Genomic DNA, 12,168 nt, shown 5'->3' with positions numbered 1-12,168 from the left:
TTTCTGGGAACATTAAAGCAGCATTTGTTTTCGTTTTTACTCATACATAAATACACATCGAATACAAATTATGAAACAAATACGTAAATTATGTATTATTTATGACGAATAAACCATCATTTGTCAAGTATACAACGTAATTTATCAAATATATTTGGGTCTTGCTCAGTAAATTACACATAATTTCTATTACATTACACATAATTTCTTTTACATTACACATCGTTTACATTCTGTTACAAAAAAATCGTTTACACTATATTGTCGAAGGGCATATGTAGTCTTGAGCAGGACAAACAACATTTACACTATATTGTCGAAGAGCATTTTGCACCACCAGGAAACAAATTAAATGACCAACTTCAGTAGGAAATTCCATAAGTAACAACAAAACTGCAAAAAGAAAACATATACATTTGTTAACAAAACATATAATTTACTAGAAACGACATGTATAATGGAATAAATTATGCATACTGTTTGTTAAACTTCATAATGTGTTAGGAGACAAACATAACATTAGTTCGAATCACAAGGTCAATTTTATGTGAAAAAATATGTATAATGTGCAATAAATTACATATAATTTTTGGAAAATTTATTGTACTATAAACGACAACTGTTTTGGGGAAAAAGTACGCGTAATGTTGAATAAATTATATTTAATTTATGCAGATTTACAAGATATTTTTGATATTATTTATAAAGTATGTATAATTTGTAACAAAATACATATATTTTACATTCTATTATAAAAACATCGTACAAAAGACGTCTGCGTTATGTATGTGTTATGTTCAGTAAACATCATGTAATGTCGTGTAAATTATATATCGTTTACATTCTGTTACAACCAAATCGTACTAGATCTACTCTGGATAAAAAAATGATATGTAATTTATTGTAAACGATCCGTAATTTATGTTAAATTATATATCGTTTGCATTCAGTTATAAGAAATCTTATGAGATCTTCTATGCATAAAAAATTGTACGAAAAACTTGATGAAGATTCGAAGAAATGATCTAAAAATCTGTAACCTAAAACTACTAAAAAGTAACAAAATACATAGATACAAACACTTCTTAATCGCATTATCTTCTGTTTCATATTCATTTGAAACAGAATCATTTAAGAAGATGATTGTTAACCTGTTTAACAATATTAAGAAACTAATTTTGAATATCTCTAATGAATATTAAACACAAATTTCTTTGCTTTAATGGAAGATTTTCAGTAGATTAAGGCGTAGAGAGAGATAATCAATTATCATAAAATAAAACAAAATCACAAAAACTTATAACTTGATTAATGTTTTACCTGATTAACAATGGTGATTTTGATTTCAGCAACTCAAAAGAATATGAATCAAGGTGTCTGATTTAATGGAGGATTTACTTTCGAATCCGATGAAGAGAGAGAGAGAGAGAGAGAGAGAGAGAGAGAGAAATAGATTGTAGAGACAATAAGGCTTCGGTTACAAAACTTACCCATTATGAGAAGATCACGGTTTCTTAATATAAAAACGTGATTGGAGAGAGAAACAGGGAGATAAAAATGGAAAATATATTTGGTGATTTTGAGATTATAACTGTTTTTATATTTAAGAAAGGTTAGTCTAGGTATTAATATTTAATAGTTATTCTCGGGATTTGTGTTTTCTCTCTAGATTGAACCAAATGGACTAGATATCTATTTTTAATAATATTTTGGTTTTTATACCCTTTATGGGATTAGAGAGGACTAAAAGTCCTATTAGGGCCAATTTTTTGAGTCATATACCCAAAAATTGTAAAAAATAAAGGAAAATAATAAAAAAGAACATGATAAAATATTATATCATCAAAATGGATATTCTAGGGTTTTTTAAACTTTTAGGTGGTCTGTAATATTAGAAAGTATGGGAATTTATTTTTTTGTGGAAATAGGGGTGTGGGTTAAATTTGGTTTTTAGATTCTTTGGCTGCTTTGGGCCTGGGCCGCCCCTGGTACCAATACTGACAAGGAGTGGACAACCTTTGAACCAACTAGAATACTCTTACAAAAGTTGCCGCCATTGATGATTATTTCAGCACTATCCTATAGTTTACCGTAGACACACACGTACATAAACACACACACACACACACATATATATATATATATGTATACGTATACGTATACGTATATATGTATATGTATAGGTATACGTATACGTATATATGTATATGTATAGGTATACGTATACGTATATATGTATATGTATAGGTATACGTATACGTATATATGTATATGTATAGGTATACGTATACGTATATATGTATATGTATAGGTATACGTATACGTATATATGTATATGTATACGTATACGTATACGTATATATGTATATGTATACGTATACGTATACGTATATATATATATAGGTATACGTATACGTATACCTATACATATACATATATACGTATACGTATATATATATATATATATAAGTATATATATATATATATATACGTATACGTATACATATATATATATATATATATGTATATATATAGCTGTGAAGGTGTATATGTGTTGGAAAATATTGATGTTTAAGTTAAAATGGAAGATGGAGGAATAAAATAATGTTGATCTTAGACTTCAAAGCTCGAGAATCTCGATTCTTTTAGACAGTAATTAACCCCTTTCTAGTATGAAACCACGAGTACACAACGGGTCACAAATTATGCCTTCAAGATACGATGAAGTCCTTTAACAATAGCTTGGTCCAAAGTATGTATGCTTTGACCAAGACCAAGAACACTCTGTATTAATAAACTGATAATGCCAAAGGAAATCGACTTCGAATTCGCCAATTAATTTGTAAATAAAATACACAAGACAAACCTTCACACTTGATATCTATTATATTAAAACAGCTCAGTCATTTATCTAGGGGATAAGTCTGACCGTCCATTTTATTTTAGAGATTTGGTCGGCAACACATCCGACGGATGATATAAAATCTTTTATGTAAATAAACTAAAAAAAGAAGGGTATCTATGTTGTTAGTCAAAATTATTTAGAATAACTACTACCCACATATTTCTCTCCCTATTTTTTTTCTCCCACGGATTACATCTTAGAAACTACCAACTTTACAGTAGAAATAACTAACCCACTCTCCCATATCTTCCTAATTTCTCTCTCAACCGCCTAATTATTTGACTTAAAATTGAGATTCTCTCATTTCCTCTCAAAATTTTTCTCTACACAATGATTCTCTCTCTCAACAACAAGGATTAACGTGGATGATCATCTCATAGACAAATCTTTACCGGCGAAGCCATGAGGGATCTGTCGCGTCCGTATGACGCAGCAGAAACCTAGTAAAATAAAAGATGAGAGCAAGAGAGAGAAAATTTCGTTCGGATTCACCTTTTTTGGGTCAAATGGGTTAAGGCACTTAATTTATATTAAGTGAAGATATGTGTAAGCACATTTCAGTCTTCTAGGGTAATTAGGCAATGAGAACTTTTATCTCTTTTTTTTTCTCATTTGCATGGAGGCTCTTAATAGATACATCACCTATGAAGTAGAATCAGGTCATTATAAGGGTTACCAAGCAACAAATTCATGTCTCCGCATTACCCATATGATGTTTGCTCACGATTGTGTTGTTTTTGGTAACAACGATCTTAATGTCATTGATACTCTTAAAAATATATTGAAAGATTTTAGCATTGCATCTAGTTAAGAAATAAACTATGACAAATTGGGATTTTTCATTAGTAATTAAACACCCTCAAAACTCAAGAAAATAATCAGATCGAACATCTCTTAGAGTTAATTTTATAAATCCAAATGACAAATATCTAGGAACCCAACTATTCATCAACACTAAAAAAAATTGCCATTTTCTCAGGTATAGTTGATCGAATAAAACTTAAATTAACATCTTGGTCAGCAACAAAAACTATAGTGCTAATTACAACAGCTTACTCCATAGCCCATCGGCTGTAGTTTCTGTCGCTACTTCCCGCAAGACCTTGTTGCTCAAACACAACAAAATTTGTCCATGAGCTCTTTCCAAGAGATCTTTCTGCTTCTGATAATGATTCAGTGAGTGCGTCCTTCCCATTCAACGTTTTCAACAAACCCTGTTGAACTAATACTGCTCGCATCATAATCTTCCAAAGGTTAAAATCATTACTTCCATCAAACTTCTCTATCTCGTATTTCACCATCACATAAACCTCAAAACCAAAGCTCTAATACCAGTTTTGTTATGACAATTGGGGTTTAATATGATCGAAAACAAGTAAACCAAGAAAAGCAATAGGAAATAAAGAAACAATCACACAGAACACAAGAGATTTACGTGGTTCGGTTGGTGAGACCTACATCACGGCGACGAAGGCGCGATGATTTCCACTAGATAAGCAAACAAGTTACACAAGAGATTCGTGAGAATTAGACTACTGATATCTTCTAGGGTTTTAGTTTATATAGCCACTAAAACCCTAATCCCACCGCCTCACCGACTCCCTCTTTTTAAATCCGAAATACACATGGATACGCTAAAACAAACAACCGACATAAGCCTAGCTCCGCATTCCAGCTCTGTCTCGGAGATCAGCTCTGCCTTAGAGCCTGGTTCGCATACCAGCACTGTCTCAACAATCAGCTCCACTAACGGGTCCAAAATTCAGCGCCGAGACCGATTGCCTTGTAAGCAGGTTGGCGGGTCGTAAACCGTGTTCGATATCACCCCATATTTAAGACACTTTCAACAGGATACTTTATTAGACACTCTATTATGAGGTGGACACATTTATTAAATAGTGTTTGGAGAGAGAAACTCTAAAATTAGAGTGTCTCTTTGAGATTCTCTAAGTGTCACTCTAAAATTTAAACCAATAGAACCCTTTTATTTTCAACTACTTTTCCCATATTCAATTTAGGGTTATTTCCCAAAAGGCCCCCAACTGTGTGACCAGCTTCCTGCCTGACCCCCTACTTTAGCAAAAATACCCATATGACCCCCCTTTTTCGGTATCTTTAACTTTCCGTTACTCTCTCTCCTCCATCTCATTTTCTCTCTCTGTCACATCATCATCTTCTCCGACAGGAGTCGTCGACCGGCCAAATTTCCGGCCAGCGACCTTCAATTTTTTTTTTAATTCTCTCTCTAAAAAAAATTTTTTTTTGAACTCTCTCTCTCTCTCTACAAATCTAGAGAGAGAGGGAGCAGACCCATTAAAGGTCTGTTCACAAACCTCCAATGGGTCTGCAAAACAGATCCATTGAAGGTCTGCGAACATACCTCCAATGGATCTGTTCGCAGACCCATTGGAGGTCCGTGAACAAACTTTTAATGGGTCTGTTGTCTCTCTCTAGATCTGTAGAGAGAGAGAGTTTAAAAAAAAAAATTTTAGAGAGAGAATAAAAAAAAAAATTTGAAGGTCGCCGGCCGGAAATTTGGCCGGCTGGCGACCCCTGCCGGAGAAGATGATGATGTGGCGTGCTCAAATGATGTGGCAGAGAGAGCAAATGAGATGGAGGAGAGAGAGTAACGGAAAGTTAAAGATAACGGAGAAAGGGGGCCATATGGGTATTTTTGCTAAAGTAGGGGCCAGGCAGGAAGCTGGTCACAAAGTTGGGGGCCATTTGAGAAATAACCCTTCAATTTAAGAGTGACATGTGTATTAAGTAGAGAGATTTTAGAGATCTCCATTGGAGAACAAAAAAAATTAGAGTGTCTCTATATCGACATTTAGGAAAAAAATCTTTATTTAACACTTGACAACTAGACTTTAGAGTTTCGATCAGAGTGTCCCATTGGAGATGTTCTAATCTCGAATAAAACAGAAGTAATTGAGAGCTAAGGTTCAATAAATTAATTTGATTTGTGCTTGAATAAAGTAACTTTTTAGTAATTAACGTTGTGGACGGTCAATTTTCCAAGGGGTGGATAGGCGGTCAAGGGGTGGATATGTAGTTTGCTTCGTTGTCATGATTGAGCTGGATAAATGGGCAACTCTTATTGGGAAGATGGACATTTATTAATTAGATTGGGTGGATTTAATACTAATGGGTTGGAGTTAGTTGGGTTGGGTTGGCAAGATAGATTTTGATACTTAAAAATGACACTAAATGCACCTCTTTAGAAACGAATGGAATTCACATTTGGCTCTGTGTGGGCACGTGCCCCCACAGACTCCTATGTTGGGCCCGCCCCTGACCACTACCGCCACCATAATCATCATTTTCATTTTTTTCCTCGCTTTTTCTCTATCTCTCTCTCGAAAGCTTTGATTGAAAGCTTTTGCTCTTGAAATTGAAACGTTTGTGAGAGCTCAACCAAAGTTTTGATTTTAAGCATGGAGAGAAAACGGTGAGATGTTGGTGGCAAGAGGAAGAAGAGAGATAGTTTAAAAATTTGGTTGAAGGTCGTTTGACAAAGCAGCCGGTCGTTGCCTCCGACCTAAAATTCACCGTTAAAATTGACTAACGAAAATATAGTTTTAATGGCTAATTCGAATGGTAGATAAATATGGAGGTCAAGTTTTCTAGTAAGTCAGAAAGTGGGGGTCAAATTAGAATTAACCCACAAAAAAGACTAGGTAATTAAAGAAAGGTCAAATTAGGATTAACCCACATGAAATAGAAAGATTAGGTGAGTTAATTACCATTAAATTCACAAGTAAACCACATAGATAGAGAGAGAGAAAGATGTAGTGACTGACTGTCCTGCCTTGTTTGATTTAGTTTTGGTGATTGTTTGCAGGAAAGAAATATACTTGAAAAAATCAAAAAAAGAAAAAAAAGTAATTAAACGAAAAAGGGAAACGAATGGGTGGAGGAGTTAAAAGTTGGATCCGATGCCATTTCTTCAGCAAACCCAACTCTGTCATTCCCAATTTCGTCAACCAGGTACATCCCCATCCAATTTTCATTCCCACCCCACATCCCTGATTACACAGATTTAGAGAGAGAGAGAGAGAAAGTTTAAATGTCCTTTTTTTTCTAGAGAGAGAAACAGAGAGAAATTTAGATTAGCTGATAGGTTTTGTTTTACAGCTTAGAAATACAATTCAGGACATTGGGTCTCACTGATTTTCCGCAATTCATATTGGGTAATTCGTTCTTGAAATTTTGATACTTTTCTTAAATTTCTCATCTTTTTTTTTGTGTTCTGAATTCCCCTAGGGCATAATCTTGATCGTTACATGATGATCTATTACTGGTTTTATTCATGAATTCTTCTCTGATTAGAGCGTTATTTCTTTCTGGTTCAGATCCATTATGTTTTATAATTGGTGATCTTCAATTTTCTCTTTTTGGGTTGTTCATGTTTGAAACCTACCCATATCAGTAGTCTGTATTAGAAATGAATCTTGATATCTATTTCCAGTTTATAAGTAATAATTTTAGGAATTTATTCTGAAGATCTAATAGATGGGGCTTCTCAATTTAGTTATCAGTAAATTCATGGTAGATGCTTTAGATCACACATTTCTATTGTTGTTGTTAAATGAATGTAACACTAATACGATGTGCGATATGACAACCTAAAAATCCCAATCCAAAGACAACGAGGCCACTAACATCCACCCAACCGCGCAAACTTCTTGACGTAGTTTTGGGGTCCTTTACTAACATTCTTTTTCTCTACTGTCGGACATTGTTAACGATTAACTTAAAGTGCTAGTTTAGCTCTTTGTATCCCGAATCTCAAGACCTCCTGAGTTAAAGGCAAACGAAAATAGACTTCCACCAAGCTTAAAAACTCGAAGGCAAGCTTAACAAACAAACGACAAGCAAGATGAATGTACTTGGCATCTTACATTATATTGAATTGCTAATGTAGTATAAGCAATTCAAATTAAGTGCCAAGAACTAGCCAAGCTTGCCACAAGAACAACATATAATGTATCTGCTCAATGGGTATCTCAGGTCCCAATACGCCTTGTATACCCTTTCGAACCTGGCTCTTGTGTGGTCTGCATATTGTTGCACTCATCAAATAAGAATATTTTGTCAACATCGATTCTTCCCGTCTCGAGTATACCAGTGCCAACCTTAGTTTAGGTAACCTCCGTAAATGTCAATAGTCATTTGTGACCCTTTGGAGTTTGGTCATCATGATGATGCATAGGAATTTGAGCCAACCACCAAGCACCCAACGTGCATATCACTTCTAGTACCTGCACGCTAAGCATTTAACCCTAATAACTTAACTCTCCACCATCTACGGAAGTAACAGAGCATGAGATTCAGTTTAACACCTATAATTTTTCCATTATCACATTATTCACCTCTCATCTCTAGCAGATTATGTCAACCTTAACAAGTATTGCCTAATCATTCATTCCTTTTACAAGAAAACTATTACTTAATTAATTACAAATTACAACATTTTTTCTTGTCTTGAGTTTCAAGATCATAAGCTTAGAATTTAAGGATTTAGGACATTACAGTTATTTTATGGTCCTGACACGCTTTTCTGCAAGTATGCAGAAGATGTTCATACAAAATCTCACATTCTACCCCATTGAAGTGACTGCGACTATTCGAGTACCTCATTAACATCCAAGTAGCATGTTCGACTACCCGTATCTAACACAGCAGATAAATCAAAACATAGTGTTAATTTTAGTTAGCATTAGACTAATGTCCAAAATGTTCTTCCTAGCTCTCTGTGTCATCATGCCAGTGGGGTAAATAGCATATGATTTTCTCAAAACCTCTGTTTACCATGAATCCATGAGGTAGTAATAGCAAGGGGATCAGGTTATGGTTTTACCTTGTTAAGTGACCAACCTAATCCAATAGTTGTGGGAGGCGCAAAAGTTAGCTGAGGAATGTTTGGAATTTAAAATTTGATATAACTATGCTGGTTTGAACCTTCGTACAACTTATGTCCAATACAATTTTTTTTTGAACTAACTTTTCTCTGACACTAATCTTCCTTAATGCAGGCACATTTTTTTCGGATTCCCAGGACTCTACTCTGGGAATTCCAATTCGATTTTTAACCCAGCATACATCTTCCTCCTCTTTGTTCGATGGGTATTGTCAAGATCGGTTATAGAACGTCAGGGGATGGAAGCTATTCTACAAATAGTTCTTTTGCCCCTCATGTGGACATCGCAGAGGGGGAGGCGAAGACACTCCCAGAGGTGGACTCAGGAAATGAGTTGGATGACCAAGAACTTGGAGATGTCGGCTGTGAGCTTAGTATGGTTGAGCGGCAGATTTTTAATGTCCCTTATGATCTTTATGATCTTCCAGATCTAAAGGAGATATTATCTTTGGCAACATGGAATTCTTGTTTAACTGATGAAGAAAGGTTCTCTCTCTCGGCTTACCTACCGGATATGGACCAGCAGACTTTTCAGCTGACCATGACGGAGCTGCTTGGTGGTAGTGACCTGTTTTTTGGCAGTCCTTTGAAGGAATTTTTTGATAAACTGAAGGGTGGATTTTATCCTCCAAAAGTGACTCAGGTGCGAGAAGGCTTAACTTTTTTACGGAAGAAGGCTTACTATCTTGAACTAGGATCCTACCATGAAAATATGCTTCAGACGTTCAGAAACATGAAAAGGGTGTTTGACCAATGCCAGTCGAGGATCATTGACGAACGACTTCATATTTGGAAGTTAACGAAGAACCACAAGGACATGGATGCATTCGAGCTTAATGCATTTCCAATGACTGCGGATCTTCATGGGAAAGTGGTTGAAGGCAAAGCAATCATGATTCCTCCGTCAAAGAAGATGAAGTATATTGGAAGCCAAGAAGAAAACACTCATACTTTGCCCTCTGCTGTCACAAATAAACCGAATCTGGTTGCTCAAAAAACCAACGGTAAAGGAGTTCTGAAAATAAAGACACCAGGAATGAACTCATTCCCAGCAAATTTTCCAAATGAAATACCTTCTGATTCTTGGGCACCAAGTCGACCCCAGCCGAAAGGTGTATTGAGAATAGCGCCTAAAGTCCCCCCAGTTCAAGTAGAAGCAGCACAGTTAGATGAGCGATTGAGTATGCAATCGTCTAGATTATCCCCTTTGGCACCGTCCATGTACAAACGGGATGAAAACAATGAGCCACCTCTTCTATATCAGACACTTGTTGGTAGAACTATAGATACTTATAGAAGTCCTGAACTACCTAATTATATGGATCAGCAGAGAGTAGAATTTAAGAATGGTACTAATGGATTGAGTAGTAACTTCCAGAAGTCCGTTAGAATGAATAAAGAGGCAAAGGATCCATTATTCGACACCTTCACAAATTTCCAAGAGCATAGTTTGTCTGAGGGCAATCCTAGAGCATGGAACCCTGATAATTTTCATCCGAAAGGAGGAAGTGGATCTTCGTCCCTTAAACTGAAGAGGAATGCCCATGGAATGCACAATGATCGGCAGAACTTTATTCGAGAAAATAGAGAACCTTCAAGGATTTCCTTGGAACCATACCCAGTTGCAGCAGACTATTATGAAGCCGAGCGGGACATGATACCTGTGCCAGAAAGTCTTAATCCTACATATCTAAGAGTTTCAGCAGAGACATCTGAGTTATCAGATGTTCGAACCGAAGATCACGAAATGTTAACATCTTTTGATCAATTTGAGCGAAAAAGGGATGACAATTGTGGAGGACAGCATAGTCTATTTGATTCTGTTCCTGTAACTTACAAACGAAGGAAAGACCAGGCGAAGCTTAACGGGATAGATTTTGATCTACCAACTGTCGAAACTGATTACAATAATAGAATATCAAGGGAAACAAGTAAGCACGGGGAGAATGCAAAATCCCTAAAAATTAGGTTCAAAAAATAGAAGATAGATTTTTGTAAAAGCAAGTCATCTCGAGTGGGTGGGAACTTGGTTCCTTGACTCTTACTGAAGGGGGTTAATCATTCATCAAACAAAATTCCGGGAAGGGTTCAACGTTTTCAAGGGCTTCTGGATCATTAGTTTGATTTCTCTGGTACATTTCCCAAATGGGAATAGAAAGAAAAACTCTCACGAGCAAGGCTCTGTAGCATGAGAATTTGACATTATCCCATTATAATGGCCAGGTTCTGGATCAAGAACCGCGGAAGACATATTAAGGATTCAGATTATGGAAAATGAAATGTTGCAAATTGGCGTGACGTTAAATTCAAGACTGAGAGGTTATCGGAACCTGATCCTGGTGATGCTGTTAGTTGTTAAATTATCATGGTCGGTTCTTGTTATATCAATGTGTGAGCATTGTTTCCTTTCTCTTTCCAAATGCGTCAGCCATGACAAAAGTTGGTGGTTTTCACTCAAATCACCTCTCATCTGTTTATGTCGTTAGTTCACTCCTAGTAATCCATAACTGAAATTGAAATATTTGTATATCGATGTATATTGATTAATGAATTCCTTCTCAGGTTCTCCTTGAATTTTTCATCAGTAACTGTAAATGTTGATTTTTGTTGTGCATATGCCGAAATTACATGTTCCAGTTTACCATCATTTTGTTTGCTTCGAAGTCTTTTGGGATTCTTAGGTTCCCACTCGGTGCTTTTTGTCTCAGGTCATTCGACTACACTTATCATTTTTGAACTGTGAATAGTTTAGATTCTTGGGTTATGCTGTTTGTTATTTTCCTCGTCTTTCTTTTTCTCTGAACTACCGAATTTAGTTTTCATGATGAGAACATTTACCGAAGGAATTGGAGCAAGCTAAAGAGGACTAACAGTATTCTATTAAGGAGCCTGTTCATGTGAGTTTTCTGCAAAACCTCCCTCTGATTTCTGTTGCTTCCTATCTTCTTTCTGTACAGCCATATATTTGAGGTTCGGGCGCCCCTTCCATTTTCATTTTTAAAGGAGTGAGGTTGAGTTGGTACTGGGCTTCTATACAGACTACAGTATCATATCGTGTTCCCAAAGATGGGTTGGATATGTCATCTTCAGTGTCAAAAACTCATTGGTCTCGTTCACTATGTCGAAGGGCACAGCAATCTGAAGTCTGAACTTGGGATCTCGTTCTATAATCGCTGGAGAATGGTAGTCGTGTTTTTCCATCAGGATAAGTGTGGTAAAAAAGGGTTGAATATGGACCAGTACGGTCATTAACGAAGACGAAGAACAGTTGGACTAGGGAAACCAATATAGCAAAAGAAGGCATGGAAAAGGAGCATCACTATCACAGCTCTGTGCCATT

At 36.0% G+C, this 12,168-nt stretch overlaps 1 protein-coding gene across 5 annotated transcripts; it reads left to right on the top strand.

Moving 5' to 3' along the window:
* Positions 1-6,607: 6,607 nt before the first annotated feature.
* Positions 6,608-11,442, top strand: LOC147549277 (uncharacterized). 5 transcript variants are annotated; one of them, XR_015237196.1, is made up of 4 exons: positions 6,650-6,968; positions 7,007-7,098; positions 8,944-11,193; positions 11,264-11,442. XR_015237196.1 is itself a non-coding variant. In XM_086667187.1 (3 exons), exon 3 carries the CDS (start codon positions 9,031-9,033, stop codon positions 10,807-10,809), a length of 1,779 nt encoding a protein of 592 aa, XP_086523313.1. In that variant the 5' UTR covers positions 6,650-6,895; positions 7,043-7,098; positions 8,944-9,030; the 3' UTR covers positions 10,810-11,442. The 5 variants fall into 5 exon arrangements, 3 of the variants coding, with proteins under 3 accessions (XP_086523312.1, XP_086523313.1, XP_086523314.1); XM_086667187.1 differs by having other exon boundaries at positions 6,650-6,895; positions 7,043-7,098; positions 8,944-11,442; XR_015237195.1 differs by lacking the exon at positions 7,007-7,098 and having other exon boundaries at positions 6,683-6,895.
* The last annotated feature ends 726 nt before the right edge of the window (positions 11,443-12,168 follow it).

Source organism: Eschscholzia californica, unplaced genomic scaffold, assembly GCF_041429995.1.
Source record: "Eschscholzia californica isolate CP2 unplaced genomic scaffold, dmEscCali1.0.p SCAF_3, whole genome shotgun sequence".
NCBI classification, from domain to species: domain Eukaryota; kingdom Viridiplantae; phylum Streptophyta; class Magnoliopsida; order Ranunculales; family Papaveraceae; genus Eschscholzia; species Eschscholzia californica.
The sequence above is the reverse complement of the archived record's forward strand: the minus strand, read 5'-3'. Positions and strand labels throughout refer to the sequence as shown.

Bases quoted from the DNA above. Each gene is read 5' to 3' on its own strand.
- LOC147549277 (XM_086667186.1), top strand. From the start codon at position 9,031: ATGGGTATTGTCAAGATCGGTTATAGAACGTCAGGGGATGGAAGCTAT.